General features: G+C 40.9%; 1 protein-coding gene across 1 annotated transcript in view; it reads left to right on the top strand.

The window, feature by feature from the left end:
- Positions 1-12,181: 12,181 nt before the first annotated feature.
- The window catches only part of GK (glycerol kinase), a 101,539-nt gene continuing 92,645 nt past the window's right edge, over positions 12,182-21,075 (top strand). Inside the window, exon 1 of the mRNA XM_070943380.1 lies at positions 12,182-12,332. Within this exon, the coding sequence (XP_070799481.1) occupies positions 12,249-12,332 (84 nt within the window). The 5' untranslated portion in view covers positions 12,182-12,248. The remainder of the gene's footprint in view (positions 12,333-21,075) is intronic.

Below are 21,075 nucleotides of genomic sequence, written 5' to 3' on the forward strand. Positions count from 1 at the left end.
TCCTGTTACAATGCCTTTCCTGGGAAGATTACCCACAAAAGAGGGGAGGGGGCCCTGTTCTAATGTCTTTCAGCCCTGCACAAAGGACTCTGCAACTGTGGAAGCAGAGCACATGGATCCAGATGCTGCCTCCAGAGGAGACCTTCCATCTGTTTGAACCAGGAATTGGGTTTGAATCCAGCCTCCACTGAAAGTCATCACAGCAACCAGAGGGGAGCACACCTTCCCAAGCCTGACTGACCAGCCTTACCACCAAGCATGCCACCCAGCAGACATGAAAGAAATGACTTTGAGATGTATAAGTAAAGACTAAAAGACTCTTTTCAATCCCCAGAAGACAGCTGGAAAGACTATGGGGGAGGGTGGAAATTCATTGTAAGGTTTTCTTTCTTGTCTCATTTATATTGTAATCAGTTTATTGTAAGAATTGTATTTGGGAGTGATTGCCACAGCAAGTTATGTACACTCTAGATTTCTGTCTGGTGGGGAGGAACCCCGAGAGGTGGCATGGCAAAGAGGGGGTTGTGGGGTTTTTTAAAATTGTCTTTTTGTAATCTTTTAAGGGGTTTAGGGCAGGGGGTGGGGAGGGAGGGGCATAGGTCAGGCTCGTTACAGGGGCATGGAATGGAAGGCAGGGAGCGGGGTGTGGAGGAGCTCAGTGCTGATAGGGTGGAGGGCAATTCCATCAGGACCGTGGTTGGGAGGGGCAGATATGGCGGGAGTAGGGGGCCACATCAGGTGGTGGGGGCATGCACCGGCTATCTCCAAGCGGTGGCATGCCTCGGCCCCCATGACTCTTCTCATCTCCCCGGCTGTCCAGAGTCTCAGAACCCAGGCCTTAGACTGATGCTGTGCAACGCCAGGTCCGTGGTTAATAAGGCCCCCCTCATTTGTGAGCTAATACAGGAGGGGGGTGTGGACCTGGCAGGTATTACAGAGACCTGGCTGGGCCAAGAGGGGGGGGTCCCCCTCGTAGAGATGTGCCCACCAGGTTTCCGCTCATTCCATCAGCCAAGGGCCCAGGGCAGGGGGGGGGTCGTTATAAAGGAAGGTCTTGATCCAAGGGAGGCCACTGTACCTCAGATAGCCGGATGTGAGTCTCTCCTGGTGAAGTGGGGCCATGGGATGCAGGTGGGCCTGCTGATTGCGTACCTGGCTCCCTGCCATGTGACAGCGGCCCTGCCCGAGCTTCTCAAAGTTATTGCCGGGGTGGTGGTTGATACCCCCAGACTTTTGGTCATAGGGGATTTCAACCTGCCGTCTGCCGGTGAGGCGTCTGGGATGGCTCGGGAGTTTATGGCTTCCATGACAGCCATGGACCTGACACAATTAATTCATGGCCCCACTCATGTGGGAGGACACACTCTGGACTTGGTTTTTATCTCTGGTCAGTGGCGGAGTGGTCTGGATATAGGGGATATAGTTACTGAACCCCTGTCATGGTCGGACCATTCTCTCCTGAGGCTGGACTTTTTGACCGCTGCACCCCACTGCAGGGAGGCGGAACCGACCAGGTGGTTCCGCCCCAGGCGCCTGATGGATCCTGATAGGTTCCAGAGGGAGCTTGGGCCAATTCCTGAAACTCTGGCTCACGACTCGGCTGAAGATCTGGTGGCTGCCTGGGATAGGACGGCCGCCGGTGCTCTGGACCGAGTCGTGCCTTTGTGGCCTCTGACCCGACGCCGAACCTGCCCGGCCCCTTGGTTTTCCGAGGAGCTGAGGGAGATGAAGCGCCGGAAAAGACGCCTAGAGAGCAGTTGGAGGGCTAATCGCTCCGAATCCGACCGAACACTAGTTAGGTCTCATATTAAGACCTATCTAGTGGCGATAAAAGCGGCAAAGCGTAACCACTTTTCTGCTCTTATTGCATCGGCAGGTAACTGCCCAGCCGCCTTGTTTAGGGTGACTCGCTCCCTCCTACATCAGGGAGCGTGGGAAGACCCCTTACAAGGGCAGGCTGAGGATTTTGCACAGTATCTGCATGATAAAATCGCTCAGATTCGGGAAGGCTTGGACTCTGACTGGGTAGATCTCGGTGGGGTGACTGAGGCTGGTCTTGAGAATGTTACCTGGGATGAGTTCGACCCTGTGACTCCTGAGGACGTGGACAGGATTCTGGGGAGGTTAAATGCAACCACATATTTATTGGACCCGTGTCCCTCCTGGCTGGTACTGGCCACCCAGGAGGTAACACGAGGCTGGCTCCAGAGGATTATAAATGCTTCTCTGAGTGAGGGTTTCTTGCCTCCCGCCTTGAAAGAGGCAGTGGTGAGGCCCCTCCTCAAGAAGCCTTCTCTGGACCCGGCCGTTTTGGCAAACTACCGTCCGGTCTCCAACCTTCACTTTGTTGTGAAGGTTGTGGAGAGTGTGGTTACACGACAGCTCCCACAGTACCTGGATGAAACCGTCTATCTAGATCCGTGCCAGTCTGGCTTCAGGCCTGGGTACAGCACAGAGACGGCATTGGTCGCATTGGTGGATGGTCTCTGGAGGGCTCAGGACAGGGATTGTTCCTCTGTTCTGGTCCTGTTAGACCTCTCAGCGGCTTTTGATACCATCGACCATGGTATCATGCTGCGCTGGCTGGAGGGATTGGGGGTGGGAGGCACCGTGTTGCAGTGGTTCTCCTCCTATCTCTCTGACCAGTCGCAGTCTGTGTTGGCAGGGGGGCAGAGGTCGACCTCAAGGCTCCTTGCTTGTGGGGTGCCGCAAGGGTCAGTCCTCTCGCCGCTCCTGTTCAACATTTATATGAAACCACTGGGTGAGATCATCCGTGGTTTTGGGGTGCGATGCCATCTGTACGCTGATGATACTCAGCTGTACATCTCCACCCCAAACCACCCCAATGATGTCCTCGAAGTGATGACTGGAGGCCGTGCGGGTCTGGATGGGGAGGAACAGGCTTCGGCTCAACCCTTCCAAGACCGAGTGGCTGTGGATGCCGGCGTCCCGGTATAGCCAGCTGGTGCCATCGCTGGCTATTGGGGGCGAGTCACTGACCCCCACAGAGGGGGCTCGCAACTTGGGCATCCTCCTGGACACACGGCTGTCTTTAGAAGAGCATATGATGGCCGTGGCCAGGGGGGCTTTTATCAGGTTCACCTGATACACCAGTTGCGCCCCTTTCTGGATCGGGACTCCTTGTGCACAGTCACTCACGCCCTTGTCACCTCCCGGCTGGATTATTGTAATGCTCTCTACATGGGGCTCCCCCTGAGGAGCACCCGGAGGCTCCAGCTGGTCCAGAATGTGGCCGCTTGGGTGATTGTGGGAGCGACGTGGCGCTCCCACGTAATACCTCTCCTGCGCGAGCTGCATTGGCTCCCGGTGGTCTTCCGGGTGTGCTTTAAGGTGTTGGTTCTCATCTTTAAAGCGCTCCATGGCTTAGGGCCAGGGTATTTGCGAGACCGCCTGCTGCTACCGATAACCTCCCACCGGCCAATACGCTCTCACAGAGAGGGCCTCCTCAGGGTGCCGTCGGTCAGGCAATGTCGGCTGGCGGCCCCCAGGGGGAGAGCCTTCTCTGTGGGGGCACCCGCCCTGTGGAATGTGCTGCCTCCTGGAATACGACTGATCCCGGACCTCCAGACCTTCCGTAAAGCCCTGAAGACGTTTTTATTCCCTCAAGCCGGCCTAGCCTAAATGGTTTTTAAATTGGGATTTTAAATTTTATGGATTTGGGGGTTTTAAATTGGGAAGCTAGTGATTTAATTCTTTTTAATTTTCTTAACTTTTGTATTTGTATGTTTTTTAATTTTGGCTGTTCACCGCCCTGAGTCCCTTCTGGGAGAAGGGCGGTATACAAATTAAATTAATAAAAATAAAAATAAAATATGTCCAAAACGTTTGTATTGTCTGTATTGTAAAAGTAGCTGCATACACATGCACACAGAGGGACACACTATTCAGAATTAGATTGAAACTATTTCCTTCACTTACCTCCACACAAAGCTTCTCCTAGGTTGATTTTTGCTCTGTAGCACTAAAAGCCCAAGTAGTCATATCTCCTTGCTAATTCCATGGGGGAGGGAGCAATCCCCCTCAGGCAATTCCCTCACTTGAAGAGATAGCAGAAAAAGTGATCTCCAAAGCCCAAGCCCTGACTGTGACTTACAAATGATGCTGCCCAGTTGCCCGGTAAAGGAAGATATATTGCACTGGTGGTCTCATGAGTAGAAATCCCAGGGCTCATTATGTGTAACACCCCCCCCCCCCAAAAAAAAAGAAAAAAAAAGAATGGATATTGTACACTGGCTAACCTCAACTTGGACTCACAAATCCTGGATGTACTAAACTAAGAGCTAGGGCAGGTTCAGTAAATGGGCAGCCTGCAATTTAAAGGAAAACCATGGCTGTGAAAAATGTTGGGACATGTGCTTGCTTGAAACCTGACTGGAAGCTCACAGAAAGTAATATCTGAAGTATGAAATTAATTGGCATGGAAAATTGGATACTGTAAAATTCTTACCAGAACTTTTCTCCTGGCTGCTAGACCTTCATGGTTGAAAGCTTTCAAGAGCCATTGAAGGAATCCTTTTCTGTTGCCTCTATCAATGCTTTCCCCTTTGCATTAGAACAATTAAAAGCACCCATTAAGACTCCCTGATCTGATCAATTTTAATCTTTTGCCAAGAACTTGTTTCAAAACTCACGTTTTGAAAAAAAAAAGTAGGGATTGTAGGAAGTTAGCACCCACCCCTTTCCTGGAAGAGTGAAATATTTTAGGAAATATGAAAAAGGCAGAATATTATATTTCCCTGGGAGAAGCATGTTTTACAGACAAAGCAGCTCCCACCTTCCTGCCCCCCACCCTTTGTTAATGGGACAGAGGCAGAAACCCAATCCTTTGTCAAAGGACATTTGCAACACAATAGCAACAGAAACTAACACAATGGGACCCATCTAGACAGAGGCTCACCACATGGCACCTGGGAAGATTGCATCAGCCGGCAAGGCTAGCTAAAACCCCCACTCCCTGGGAGTCTGACAACCAATCAGGATACTCTTTTGGGGCCCCAAGAAATGCAGAGCCAGAGAGAGCATAAAAACCCAAGGATTTTCTGTATCTGCCCCTTTTCTGTTCAGGAACTCAAGCCATGTGATCCTGTCCACCATTAAACCATCTTTCCAAGCAGTCTCCATGTTTCCAGTGTCTTTTCCCCACTTGGAGCAGAACCTAGAAGGATGTTTCTTCCAACAATTATATATCCTTGTCTTTGACAGTGAGGCCCCTCAAATGTTTTCCATATGGCTGTCCTTCCGTAACATCTAGGTCTCATCAGAAGATATATTACCACTTAATGGGGTTTAGCTGACTTTAATATAATCTCCAAACAAGCACTTTTCTCTCTTATAATAATGTGAATAGAGAGGGTCCTTTAGAGTTCATATAGCTGACTCTGTATCATGTAGCTGACTCTATTTTATTCACATTAATAGTTTTGAAGTATCTGTATGTTTAGTTACCTTGTAATCATATCGGTTGGTTGAATAGCCTATGCTTTTTCACATAGTGAGACTCAAATTATTCCTTAACAATTCTACCATTCTGTTTTCTTAATATATAAAATAGTACAAACTTATAAATGTGTGTAATTTTTAGGGCACTTATAAGATCACATCCTGAATTTGCAGCTCCTAAACTAGGAATAAAGCCAGTTAAACTCATCTTTCATTGCTAAAATATGTCTTTTAGTTGGGAAATGGTTCATACTAAAGCTTTGCCAAAATCTTCTCTAGGATTTAGAGGTGGCTGAATGGGTACAGGTGTTACAGAATTGCTTTCTGTTTAAGAATACTATCTTCAGTAACGCTACATGCTGTCAAACGTTTCGTTTTTAAACACCAAATTCTGATCCGTTTAACGATTCTTGATCACATGCTGTAGAAATGCTTATATCCAAGAATATAGATATGGGATTGTCACAAGTAAATGCCTTATTCTCAAATGGGGAAAATGTACATACACAGGGTATCAGGGGTTAATTTATTCTTCCTTCCTTAATATATTCATATGTAACCACTCCCATCCTTTACTCCGCCTCATTGATATAAAAGGGGATGTATGCACCTCCTTCTTTGCTTCTATCTACAATCATTCAGAGAATATAGAATGCCTAATGTAAATAAATAGTGTTTTGTTTAAATACTTTGATCCTGAATTATTATTGAGTCTGATCCTTAAAAATACGCAACAATCTGGTAGCAGAGGATGGTTGGACTGACTCAATAAAAATTAGATATGCCTAAGAGAGAAAACTCCAGAAACAAAAAAGAAAGACCCAACACCAGGGCACATAATAAAGAGATGGAAACGGATCAAGAAATGATCGATGAATCCACAACTATAATAACAAAAGAATCTGAAGACTGCGCTACAGACAACGAAGAGATAATCGATGAAACTGATGACCAAGAAGAAAACGAGATAGAAAACAACGAACTCAGATCAGAGATACTGAGACTATTGAAAAACCAAAAAGATGACGAAAATCTCATCGCGAACCTCCAAGACATCATAAAAAACAGCGGAGCAGCGAGAGAAAAACACATCGTAACAGATGACTCTAAAGAACTAAAAATGGTGAGGGAATTGCCTATAGATAAAAATATAATGAAAAGGAAGACTAACGGTCCCGCACAAAATTTTGAATGGCAGCCATCTTGGTTTCAACAGACCACTAAGATGAACGAAGCAGAGCCAATCAGAAAACAGAATTCAAAATGTCTGGCGCCAAAAGCCCTACATAGTGTAAAAAGTAAAAAAGGAAAAATCTACTCTTCAGAAGAATCTGATACAGACATCGAAGAAACTTCAATCGAACTACAAATAGAATCAGCAATGAGAACTCTCTTTGCAACATTCGGCCCAAATTTAAAAATCACAAAAGAACCAACGGAAGCTGGCGATCAAAGAATAAAGAAAAAGCAAGCAAGCAAGCAAACGTCTCGAAATCTACCCGCTTCTATCCAAACGGCGAGAGCACCTACGCCTGAGCCCAGAGAACCCTGTAAATACTCCCCCACTCCGCAGACGATTCCAGGGGCCAGAAATCTCAACAAGAACAACTTCAACGAAAAGAAGCAAGTGCCAGTCGTCACCTGGACACCCAAGATTGAGCCGGAGACCGAGTCATCGGAGGAAGAACACTACGAGGGAGCTACAGCAACGAGAACCTCTTCCGACAGCTCCAGAAGCGAAATGAGCAACGCGCATGCGCAAACACACGCAGACAACTACGGAGGACATGAAGAACAGAGAGAACCTTTCAGACTCGTTGCAAGCATACCTACACCATTCTGCAACTATCAACATTTACAAGATCATGGACAACCTCTAGTTGTAAGTAATGGAACAAATAATATTGGGAACTTGCCCAATGATTTCCCAAAACTGAGAATAGATGGCATTAATTTACAGGAATGGTGTCAACAACTTCAGGTTGTTTTTCTAAAAGAGAACTTATTATTTTTTATAACTAACCCCCCCAAAAAGCCTTGGACTCTAAAATTGGACTGTCTGCACCACAGAGCATTCTACTTATTAATATCTAGTATATCTCCTGCTATGTATCATAGTATTAAGCATAACTTGACTGTCTCAGAGATTATTCACTGCATGTTTAAATTGTTTCATAGTGAAAGTGTAGCAACCACTACAAGAATGTCTAAAGATTTCTTCTCAGCTAGGATAAAATCTGGGGTTACTGTAAGTGAACATTTAATATCTCTAAACAAAATCAGAGCAGAACTACATTTAAGGGGAGAGATAATTTCAGATCAAACAATGAAAAGTGTCATCATTAATTCATTAGACCCATCGTGGGATAATTACATATCACATTTAGACACAATTAATTTGGGATATTTATCCATAGAAAATTTATCGAATAAGCTAATAGCTGAAGATAATTTAAGAAGAAGCCGCTGTAATACACACATAGAACATAGACAAAGTAAGAGAGTGGTATTTCAAGAAAAATATCGAGAATCAATTGAATGTTATAATTGTGGATCCAAAGAACATTATAGAAGCAGATATCATAACAGACAATCGTCTATTGATAGACATAGATATAGAAACTCACCTAATTTTAGAGAGCATAGAGGGGGCAGAGATAATTCAAAAGATAGAAAGTCTGGATCATTAAATGGATTAGATAAACATAATATAACTAACACACAGGATTCAAGGGATAATTCTTGGCTCATTGATTCTGGGGCAACTAATCACACAACACATGACAAAAAAATACTATCTTCCTTTATAGAAGATAAATTTGTAATTAAGGTAGCCAATCAAGAAAAGGTCCAAGTTATTAATAAATATAGTATTCTCAAAAGGAAAAGCAACACTAGAGAAAAACAAAGCAAATTTGGGTAGTGTGGTTATCAAAGGGGGTCTACCATATTTAGTCACAGAAGAAAAATGGCTACACAATATTGATTCAAACATGGAAGATGACACTAACATGGAGAATGAAGACAATAGCAATAGTGATAATGAGGAACATGAAACAAATCACAATCACAGAAACACATCTATCAATGACACACTCAATAACAAAAAACCTACAATTGGAAAACCAATCCACGATGAATGTGCACACATATTACATAGAAAGTTGGGACATGCTAGTTTTCCTGTAGTACAAAAAATGATTGAACATGCTGAAGGTGTTAAAATAAAAAATTGTAAAAATTATTTGGAATGCTCAGTATGTAAGTCCTCAAAACTCAGAACTAATCCCAAGCCAAAAAAGGCAACAAGATCAACTAATCAAATTTTTGATCTGGTACATATGGATCTAGTTGGTCCATTAACCCCATCAATCACATATAGAAAATGATATTTTCTAACTATTGTAGATGACTATAGTCGTTATGGATTTGTCTATACTTTGAAACACAAAGATGAAACATTTCAAAAATTTAAAGAGTTTTACAAACGTGTAGAAACACAACATAATATTAAAATAAAACAAATCATGACAGACAGGGGATCTGAATTCATGTCAAAAGAATTCTCCCAATGGCTAAAGAACAAAGGAATGCTACACTTCACATCTAGCCCTTTCTCTGCATTTCAAAATGGAGTGGCAGAAAGAAAGAATTCGACACTACAAACCATGATTAGATGTACATTAGAAGATGCTGGCTTAGGAAAACAATTCTGGTCAGAAGCATTACTATATTCCAATTATACCCAAAACAGAACTTGGTCCAGCATCGTAAACAAAACGACATATGAACTAATGTATAATAGAAAACCCAAAATAACACACATGCACATTTTTGGAGTCACAGCGGATGTACACATACCAAAACAACTGAGGCGTAAAGGAGAAAACGTATCCAGAAGACTTAGGTTCATGGAATACGAAACAGGCACAAAAGGGTACAGATTTATTGATAATAACAACAGATTCATAATTTCTAGAACAGCTGTATTTCATGAACAGGCCAATTGGTCTAAAATACATCTTAATGAGATATTCCCAACTACAAAAACAAACACTGAACATCAAAACAAAATAGGTAGAGAAGAACTCAATCACAATGCACATGAAAACAAAAATAAAACATGGACAAATAGTCACCCCAGAATAAAAACAGATTCATTAACAAAAAAGGAAGCAAGATATCTACACGATAACGATAGCAAACCAGAAAAAACAATCAGATGTAACAGAAATCAGGTGCCAAGTAAATATAAGGATTACATAATGCACTTGAATAATGAAACATCAACACCTAACACATACGAGGAAGTATTAAAGCTCCCCATTGAAGAAAGAAAAAAATGGGAATCAGCTATGGCCAAAGAGATGGACAGTTTGCGAAAGTTTACACCTACTCCTGCACCTAAGGACAAAACTATTATAGGCACCAGGTGGATATTCAAAATTAAAAATCTGGAAGAAGGCAACACATTATATAAAGCTAGATTAGTTGCACAAGGTTATACTCAAAAATATCCTGAGGATTACAGAGACACGTACTCTCCCACAGTAAGGACTGAGAGTGTTAAAACAGCTTTAGTCATAGCATCTGCACTTAATCTTGATGTCTTTCAATATGACATACAGACAGCGTATTTACACGCAAAGCTCGATAAAGAGACATATGTAAGAGCACCTCATAGCCAATACACAAACAAAAATGAAACTTGGTTATTGAATAAAAGTTTGTACGGATTAAAACAATCTGGCAAACGTTGGTATGAATGTTTAGTCAACGTACTCAAAACTATGAATTTCAATGCCACAACTGCTGACAATTGTTTCTTTGTTAAAAAGGAAGGTGACTCATTAGAATTTGTGTTAATTTATGTGGATGACATTTTATATATCAGTAAACATAAAGAGAAAAGAGATACATTTGTAACAAAACTAAATGAACATTTTTCTTTAAAAACATTAGGAAAAGTAAACAAATATCTTGGAGTACAAATCAATAAAACTAAAAAAGGATTTAAACTTTCTCAAAAAGATAAAATTATAGAACTCCTGAACAAATGTAATTTGAATGATGCCAAAACTTGTGATACTCCAATGCAAGCTGATTTCTTAAGAAACATGGATGAATCATCCCCTGAATTTAAAGATAATACACTTTACAGATCAGTTATTGGTTCCCTTTTGTATATATCTAATTGGACTAGACCTGATATTGCTTTACCCCTCAATCTGTTATCCAGATATGTTGGTAAACCTTTAATGTATCACTGGGAAGCCATTAAACGAATATTAAGGTATTTGAAGCACAGCTTAGACTTCTGCCTACTACTAGAACCCAATAATATTAAAGAGCCCATCCTCACTTGTTACGCTGATGCGGATTGGGCAGGTGATACTAAATGCAGAAAAAGTACCTCAGGTTATATATTCTTCCTTAATAATTGTCCTGTCTACTGGTATACTGGAAAACAAGATCTAGTAGCCACATCAACAACCGAGGCAGAATATGTTTGTTTATCTAAAGCCTCCAATAATCTAGTATGGTTTAATGATTTATTATCAGATGTTTGGAAAAATCCTTCATTACCATTTATCATACATGAAGATAACAAAGCTGCTATTGAGATATCTAGATCTGATGCCATTGGTCAAAGGTCCAGACATACAGATATCAAATTCAAACATGTAAGACAATTATCTCAAGATGGTTTCATTAAGGCCATTCATTGCGAAACTTCAGAACAAATAGCTGATATATTGACTAAGCCTTTGCAATCTAAACAACATAAATATTTAACTTCAAAACTACAAGTCTTATATTGTTCCGAATCTGAATGTAATTATTGTTGTATATCGAATCGGCATTTAGAGGGGGATTTGTCACAAGTAAATGCCTTATTCTCAAATGGGGAAAATGTACATACACAGGGTATCAGGGGTTAATTTATTCTTCCTTCCTTAATATATTCATATGTAACCACTCCCATCCTTTACTCCGCCTCATTGATATAAAAGGGGATGTATGCACCTCCTTCTTTGCTTCTATCTACAATCATTCAGAGAATATAGAATGCCTAATGTAAATAAATAGTGCTTTGTTTAAATACTTTGATCCTGAATTATTATTGAGTCTGATCCTTAAAAATACGCAACAGGGATAAACTTCAAACCTTTTACCCAACCTTTGATGACATTTCAGGAATTAAAGTAGAGCTCCCTGCCTGTTCACCAGAAAAAGTCGTAAAGATTTTTAATGGCAACGATTACTGCCAGGTAAACGTGCTAAGATTTGCAACTTTCAGCATGAGAGAAAGGGAGATAGCGTTGCCTCTTGACGGACTGGAATGACGGATTATTTCATAATAGGCAGAGGAACGCGGAAATCGTTCTAAATTCCTGGCAAGGGAGGCAACGATTCTCTCCCCAACGTTTTGCAATCCGAGACAGCGACAGCCAGCAAATCTCAAATTAATCTGAAATCCCATCACATACGTCAGAGGCATGTGATCAGTCGTCTCAGAGGCAATTGCCCACTCCAGAACCTTTAGCCTATTTCCTGCGCTTGGTGGAAAACCCCGCCCCCTTCTACTCCAGTTCGCCTGCTGATTGGCGGCCGAGCGGCAGCATTTTGGGCAGCGCCCTCTACTCCGCCTTCAGTCTCTCCTTTGAGAAGACACGCGCGTGTGGCTTTGAGGGCTCCGGTGTGAGAGCCTGTGGATTCTCTGCCGCTTCTTGCTCGGGCAGGGTCGCCTAGGAAACGGGCCAGGGGCGCGCCGACAAAGCCTCCCTATGGCCGCTGCTGTGGCCCAGGGGGAAGCGATTGGTCCCCTAGTGGGAGCCATCGACCAAGGGACCAGCTCCACAAGGTTCTTGGTAAGCGCAAATAAACACGAGGAGCGGTCGCCGTTTCCATTCGAGACCAAGGCGAGCGAGCCACAAAGGAAAGGCGATTGCCCTTGGGAATGTGGAGGACGCCGGCTGGGAGAGGCGGCGGGCATGTGACTGCAAGGGGAGCCACTTGCTCGATGGGACTGGGCGGGATAGGCTCCCAGATGTCCCTTAACAGGTGTTCAGGGTCATCTATAGAAGCGAGAGGAAGAATAGATGAATGGACAGTTGAATAGCGATAGTGTGACGTTATTTTGGCCCACTGCGAGATAAAATGAAAGAATTCTGGAGTAGAGGATATTTTAGTTGCTCCTAAATGTAACTGCAATTTTATCCTTTGCTGGAGGGAAAGATAGTTTCAATTGGTTTGGCTTTCATTAGCAGCTAGAATATGTATTTTGTCATTCTTAGCAGCTTCCAACAAGTAAAGTCAATGGGGGAAGCCATATTCACTTAACAAATGCATGATTTAATTAACAGTTGCAGTGATTTGCTTAACAATTGTGGCAAAAAGGTCATAAAATGGGACAAAACTCATTTAACCACTGCCTTACTGAGCAATGGAAATTTGGGCTCAATTGTCTTAAATTGAGGATGCTTTCAGATGAGGATTTTATAAAGCAGTTTCATCCTTTTCATCCTCTTCCATTTGAAATCCTCATACATATCCTGTGTATGGAATGGTTCTGGTATTACCCTCCAAGGCTGGATTTATTCAGTTCATTACATAATGTTTAAATCCAGAGGTATTGGATGAAGGCAGTGAAAGTTTTTTTTAATGGCATTTAGATATTTTTAGTGCAAGTTATGTAATTATCTTGGGCATGTTTATTTGAATCATCTATAAAATATATAAAATGAAGTTTTGTTTTCATTTTTGTCAGATTAACTTCTGTTCATTACAGGTGGAAGTTTTAGTGACTAGTATCATAAAGGAAAGAGTTTCTGTAATTTAAGTGGTGTTAAGAGTTTGGTAAAAAAAATCCTGTGAATTTCACTAATGACATTTCTTAATATTTTTTTCACTCTAAATATGAGTCACTTCTTTCTTTCTTCCTTTCTTTTTCTTTTTTGTCTTTTGGCAAAAGTTACCTGGAGAATTGACTAGAATTCATGAACTTGTTCTTGAGTTATGAGAGTGGTAGATGAAAATCATTGACAGGCTAAAGTACCTGCCTTTGTTGAAGTAAAATGCCATCACAGAAATAGGAATATTTATATTAAAACAATTTTAGTCTGGGAATGTACCAAGAAAAAATATATTAACTGTACACAAAGTTTAAATGTTTTGGTAAACTCTTGCAATCTGCTTTGAATTTAGCATATATTTGTCAATTTTCAGAAGAACCTAAGCAAGAAACATTTTTATTAATAATGATACTAAATCCAGTTTTGTGTACCATATGTATTAAAAGTTACAAATGGAGTTAGAGTCCCTCAGAAGGAATTATAAACTGACAATGACTATAAAAGAGGTGCCAAAGACAGCCACAAAGACTAAGGAACCACTTAGTGGACTGGTTCTTATAAACCTCTCTGGATAAGGAGAGGGAGATCACTCATATGTGGTCCATGTTCTGTTCCCCATAAGGAGTCCATCTGTCCCCCCATGAGACTGCTGGACAGCAGTCTTCCATGTTTGAGCTCCAGGAGACAATGGAATCAGCCATCTTACTTGCAAGCCTTTTAAAAAGATTTGATTTATTTATATTTCATGTTTCTAAACTGTCCAGTTTAACAGGAATTAGTAACTCCTGTTACTAACGTTACTAAGTTCACAAACCTCATTTTCAAATTACTTTTGAAAATTGACTATTAACCATCTTAAAATTATTAGAAACCTTTAAATTACAAGTATGAAAAGAATATGAGCTTAAGAAGTTAAAGAGCAAATAGCTAAATAAAATTTTGAGGTAAGAAAGTTATAAATAGATTAATGATCCAGATAAATTTGGAATTTTTACTATATGACTTTGGAATTAAGTTTAAAATATAATCAGCTTCTTGTGGGAATCAAACCTATTTTGGCTATCCTGGCTCTTGCAAATCATAACAGAAGATAAGTGATGATTTTATAAACTAGAACTAGAAGAGACAAAAATTTCTAAGCAGAAGGAAAAAAAATACAAATCTTTTGTTGATAACAGTTAATATACAATTTACAAAATGACAAAAAACATTAAAACCAAAACATTACACAAGATCTTTGAAGAATGGAGTAAGAAATTAGTAACTATATTATCAACACTGTCAGTGATATTGTCATCTTGTTAATGAACTTTGACCCTGTGTAGCTTGGAATGAAAGGGATGTTTTGTTAAACTCTTCAAGAGTTGATGCAGACAGAATGCCTACAGGTAGACAGGTACAGCTTAAACAGGTGAATCTTCCTAACTGAAAGAGTTGCTAGGAGTTTAGATAAAACAGAGGAAAAGTTTCTTTTAGGACAAAAGAAATGTTTATTTAATTTAATTTGGATACCATCCAACTCCATTTGACATTTTTTATCTCAAAAAATGGCCTGTTAATTGCATATAGGGCATTTAGTATGGTCTTTTCTAAGTATCTGTCTGCAGAGGAGATGGTTATTTGATAAATGAGTTCATTTAAAAAGTTCAAGAGACTTGATTAATACATTAAGTACATACAGTTGTGAAAAAGAAAGTCAGAATGGGACCTTTAGGCTCCCACCCTTGGCTGCGCCACCTTTGCCTCCAACCACTCACTCAGCCCATCCATAGCCAGCTTTTCTCCTCTGCTGGCCCTCCCCCAGCCATTCTCCCTGGCTGATGGGCCTCTGGCCTTCTGCTCCTCGCCCCTCGCCCTGGCCCATTCGCCGAGACAGTTTGTCCTGGGTGTTTCGTTCCATGGGACAAGAAGTCGCAGGCCAATCAGATGGCAGGCAGCAATGATGGTGCTGGGAAGAGTGACTGAGGGGGCTGGGAGGGGGATGCGATTGGTGACAGGTTATAGAAGAGCAAGATCTGCATGCAGCTCCTGGTGGGGCTGGTGGGGGGGGTATCAGGCAAATGCTGTTTGTGTCCAGCTCCTGGCAGTATATCAGGCAAACGTTGCCTGCGCGCAGCTCCTGAGGGGTCTGAGGTGGTATCAGTCAAATGCTACTTGCGTGCAGCTCCTGAGAACTGGGGAGGCAGCAGGGCATCAACGGTAAGCACGGCTGCTACTAGTGTGTTGGGGTGGTGGTGGCAAATGGTGTGCCACTCAATGGGAGGGCAGCCAAACTACCCGTTAGGCATCAGGCCGGAGTCCAGGTGCGGAGGTGGTGGTGGTGGTGAAAATGGGAAGCTGCTGTGGGCAACTGTCTGGCAGCAGTGGGCAGGGACTTCTCAATTTGACTTCTTACTTCCATTGCCTCTGTGTCTGGACCCAAGCCTAAGATCAAACAGGCAGTTTGGCTTACCTCCCATTGCGCACCACACTGTTTGACCACCACCCCACACCAGCAGCAGCCGTGGTTACTGCTGATGCCCTGCCACCCTACCACCAGGAGCTGTGCACAGGCAGCATTTGCTTGATACCCCCTCAGCCTCCCCCAACAGTTCTTGTTCTCTTGCTCTCTTCTATAACCTGTTACCAATCGCATCCCGGCCCCCTCGATCATCCTTCCCAGTGCCATTGTTGCTGCCTGCCACCTGATTGGCCCGCAGCTTCTTGTCCCATGGAGCAAAGCACCCAGGACAAATGGTGTCTCGGTGAATGGACCAGGACGAGAGACGAAAGGCCAGTGGCCCATCGGCCAGGGAGAATGTCCAGGAGAGGGCCAGCGGAGGAGAAAAGCTGGCGCTGAATGGGCTGAGGCGGGTGGCTGGAGGTGAAGGAGGTGCAGCCAAGAGTGGGAGCCTAAAGGTCCTAGACCCAAAGAAAGTACATACTTTTTGATTTCTATGGTTTTACGTATCAGGACATAATAAAAACTATCTAGTCCTTAGCAGTTCTTAAAAATAGGTAAATACAATCTCAGATGAACAACAGCACATGACATATTACACTATGTCATTATTTATTTTACAAAAAGAAAGCCAAAATGGAGAAGCCATGTGTGAAAAATTAAGTACACCTTAAGATTCAATAACTTGTAGAATAGCAATAATACTTAGACTTATATACTGATTATATACTTTAAAGCATTCTGAAGCATTGCTTCATTGCTTAAAGCATTAAAGCATTGCTTCTCTCTTCTAAACAAACCATACTTCTTCAGTCTTTTTTCTAATTGTACTGTCATGAAATTAAACATTTAAGGTGCTAATTGAGGCCCGTAAAGTCTGAGATGTACTGTAAGTCTTAGATTTATTTTTTAATTTTTCTGAGCATTGCATGGTCTGACCTTGGGGTGAATTTGCTGGGATGTCGACTCCTGGGAATTGTTGAAGTTTTCCACTTGTGAATAATCTTCCTTACTATAAAATGATGGACTTTAAATTGTTTAGAAATGACCTTATAACCCTTCCCAGATTGATGGGAATTTCTTCACTAAAATCATTGCTGATATCTTTATTCTTTGGTATTGTGTTAACACATAGCTTATTGCTGGAAATCAGAAAATTCTTAAAACTTTGGCTTTTATAGAGGTAGTCACACTGATAATCAATTGATCACTTGATTAGCAGCATCTGGCTGCTACTTAGCCTCTTCATCCCTATGGAAGCAGTAAGGTGTATTTTTATACATGGCTTCTGCATTTTGGCTTTCTTTTTATAAATAAATGATGACATGGTGTAATACGTATGTTATCTGTTGTTGACAGTTTTAAGAACTGCTAAGGACCAGATAATTTTTACTATGTCCTGATACATAAAACTATAGAACTCAAAGAGAGCGTACTTTCTTTTCACATGATTGTAGTTGACTTGCATTAGTAGACAAGAAAATTGGCTGTCATATTCCAACTGTAGATCTTGACCATGACCACCCTAAAGAAGTTCCAGAATAATAGCAATTATTAATATTTTTAAAAAATATCCTATTATTTGTTATGCCTTCCTTTAGCCACCTTGATGAAAATGATTCAAGTATTCCAATATTTGAATTCTGATAATATTGATTATTGATACAATTACTTGAATTGCCAAATAAACAGTGTCCAAGCTGTGTAATTGTACATATTTATTTATTTATTAAACAGATTCCACTCAATACCTAATGACAATGGGCAGCTCACAATAATCAAAATAGAATTGCAATAAAACAAAAGGAAGGAAAAAAAACCTATGACTGGAACAGCGAACTGGATGGGAGTGAAGGAAGAGGCCTGGCTCTCCTTCACCAAAGACCTTCATGGCCTTCTAAACAACTAGAGTGGGGGCCAGCCTGATCTATGGATAATCTTATTCCATGGCAGCAGTGCTAGAGGGAAGACATGCTTCCTAGGTCCTTTAGATAACATTGTTTAATCAAAGGAACCTAAACAGCACCAACCTTGCAAAATCAGATTGGCTGAGGAGATACTATGGGGGGCAAGTGGTCTGTCGAATAGTCCTCGTTTCCTATAAAACAGTGTGGTCTGTTGGTAAATTGCTAATAGCCTGGAAACCCATATATTTTTATTGTACTGATATTTAAGGTCTTTCATCTTACTGAAATGAAGTTGTAGAGAAAATAGAAATGTGGAAGAACTGACAATATGGAAATGTATATACACATACACACACACATATATATGCAGGATCTTTTTTTAATCAAAATTTTTGAATTCAAATAGAAGAAGAATGTAATTCAGTTTGGATTTAATTGTCATCTTCATAGATAAGTTAAGTCTGATCTACTTTACAACATAAGTTGACCACTAAATTTTTTTTAAATTTCTGAAGTACACAGTGGCTAGCTCTAGTGCTTGATCTTGGTGACAGATTATAATAGATTAATTATATTTGTCAAATGGAATAAAGAAAAATAGTGGGTTTATGCTTAAAACTTTCATTTGTTTTCTATTTAGATGTCACATTTTTCTTCAGATTGTCTTTCCTTTAAATCTGCTCTGTGGTGCAAACATTGTAAACAAGTTGTCTCCGGAAAGAGGAAAAAAAATAAAGCCTATGTTCAAATATACAGTACAAAATCTCAGCTTAATAAAGAAATGTCTCCAACCTAGTTCATTTGAATAATTTTCTTCTAGAAAATTGTGTGTGTGTGTGGGGGGAAGTCTTGTACTATTAATCAAACTAGACAATGACTACTCAGGAACTGGCATCAAATAAATAAAACTAAGTGATGGTCTTGACTTATAAGTAGATACTTGCTCATCTGAGTCAAAGATAAACAAGTTAGATAAGTTGAATAACTTTGTAGGTAATGATTAACAATTGTTACTCTTTCTTACAATCATCTACCTTTCATCAGTATGATTTGGTTGTATCTGTTATATTTGAACTTTGGAATTAAATACATTTAAGATATATTAACTGAAAAACAGTAAATATAATTTAGAAATAAAAAAGCAATCTGCTTGATGCAGGCACATAAAACACAGGAAATGTTTCCCAAATATTTCATATGACATAATTATGCAAACATGTTTTAAGAGTTGTGCAGATTTATATAGATACACTGAATATATCTTAACTAACATGCCTTGTACAATTATTTTACAAAATTAATTCTTTCTTAGATTTATGTGAGAATTGCTTGGTTGTTTATGTCATGTAATTGAAAATTAGTTATATTGATTATTCTCACACAAATATAATTTGATTCAATGGTACATTTTTACTTTCATAAGGTTTTATTTATTTATTTGTATCCTGCCTTCAATATTTTTACAAGTCACTCAAGGCAGTGAACGTATCCAGCACAACTTCCTCCTCCTATTTTCCCTACAATAGTAACTCTTTGAGGTGAGTTGGGTTGAGAGAGTGACTGGTCCACCAGGCTAACTTTCCTGGCTAAGGTGGGACTAGAATTTATGAACTTCTACTTTCTAGCCTTTTACCTTAATCACTAGATCAAACTGGCTATCTTAATTTGTATGGAATATATTTTCTGGTTACATTCTAAAACTAATTCCCGCCCCCAATAAAACAAATTAGTTGCATGGACAAAAGTATCACTGAATGCAGTTGTTGTTACATATTGCTTCATTTTAAAAGGGCAAGGATATATTCTTTCTTATTTCTTGCTGCTATCCATTACTAGTAAACACGTGTTCAGTCAGGAGCTCCCAATTTTGCATTATTATTCTGTATAACTAACCATTGCTAAAGCTAATAGGAGTTGCTTCACAATATCTGAAGGGCACCATGTCCTTGTTCTACTTAATTATCATGTTTCTAATATGCAACAGAATAAGAGAGTGTATGTGCATTATATAAATTAGTCAGGACAATGGAAATATTGAAATCTGGATGTCACAAGTAAATGCCTTATTCTCCAATATGTAAATAGTATATGAACGGGATATCAGGGGTTAATTTATTCTTCACTTCTTAATGTATTCATACTTCACCACTCCCATATCTAGCTCCACCCATTGTATATATAAGGAGCTGCACGCACCCATTCCTTGCTTCTATCTGTGAATATTCAGTGAATATAGAATGCCTTGTGTAAATAAAGAGAGATATATTTGAACTCTTAATTCTTAAATGATTTATTGAGTCTGATCCTGAAAATATTGCAACAAGCTGGTAGCAGAGGATGGTTAAATTGACTCAATAAAAACTTAAATATGTCTAAGAGAGATAGGCCCAACACCAGGGCATACAGCAAAGAAATGGAAACGGATCAAGAAATAATCGATGAGTCCACAAATGCGATTTCGAGAGAATCTGAAGAATACACCACTGAAGACGAAGAAATAATAAATGAAAATGATGACCGAGAGGAAAACAAAATAGAAAACAACGAACTCAGGTCAGAGATATTAAAACTGTTAAAAAGCCAGAAGAACGATGAAAGCCTCATCGCGAACCTCCAAGATATGCTGAAAAACAGCGGAGCAGCGAGAGAGAAGCCCATCGCTACTGAAAAGCCAAAAGATTCAAAAATAGTGAGTGATACGATTACAGACAAAAACGCTGTGAAGAAGAAAAACTGTGATCCCGCGCAAAATTTCGAATGGCAGCCATCTTGGTTTCAACAGACCTCCAGGGTGAGCGAAGCAGAGCCAATCAGAAAAATTGATTCAAAATTTCTGGCGCGAAAGACATTACTAGATAATGAAAATGAAAAAGAAAAGTCAAACACCTCAGAAGGATCAGAATCGGAAAGTGAAGGTGATTCAACAGACACACAAATAAAGTCAGCAATGAAAACGCTTTTTGCTGCATTTGGACCGAAACTAAAGATTACCAAAAAATCAACTAGAAAGCAAGCGAGCAAGCCAACGCCTCAAAATCTACCCGCTCCCATCCTGACGACGAGAGCACCGACACCTGAACCCAGAGAGCCCTGCAGATACCGCCCCACACCGCAGATCGATGCAAGCACCAACGCTCTCAAGAGAAGAAAAAGAACAACCGCCATCGTCAGGACTCCCAAGATCGAGCCGGAGACCGATTCATCTGAGGAGGAGCAGAGCGAGCGAGCCGCAACGACGAGAACCTCTCACGACGACTCCAGGAATGAAATGAGCAACGCGCATGCGCAAGACTACGCAGACGGTCCAGGAAGACATGAGTTGCTGAAAGGATCGTGCAGACTCGTTGCGAGCATTCCCACGCCGTTTTGTAATTTCCAGCATTTACGAGACCACGGACTACCCCCGGTTGTA

The sequence above is a fragment of the Pituophis catenifer genome, unplaced genomic scaffold, assembly GCF_029215685.1.
Source record: "Pituophis catenifer annectens isolate HBS135680 unplaced genomic scaffold, rPitCat1.0.hap2 SCAF_4, whole genome shotgun sequence".
Lineage (NCBI taxonomy): Eukaryota > Metazoa > Chordata > Lepidosauria > Squamata > Colubridae > Pituophis > Pituophis catenifer.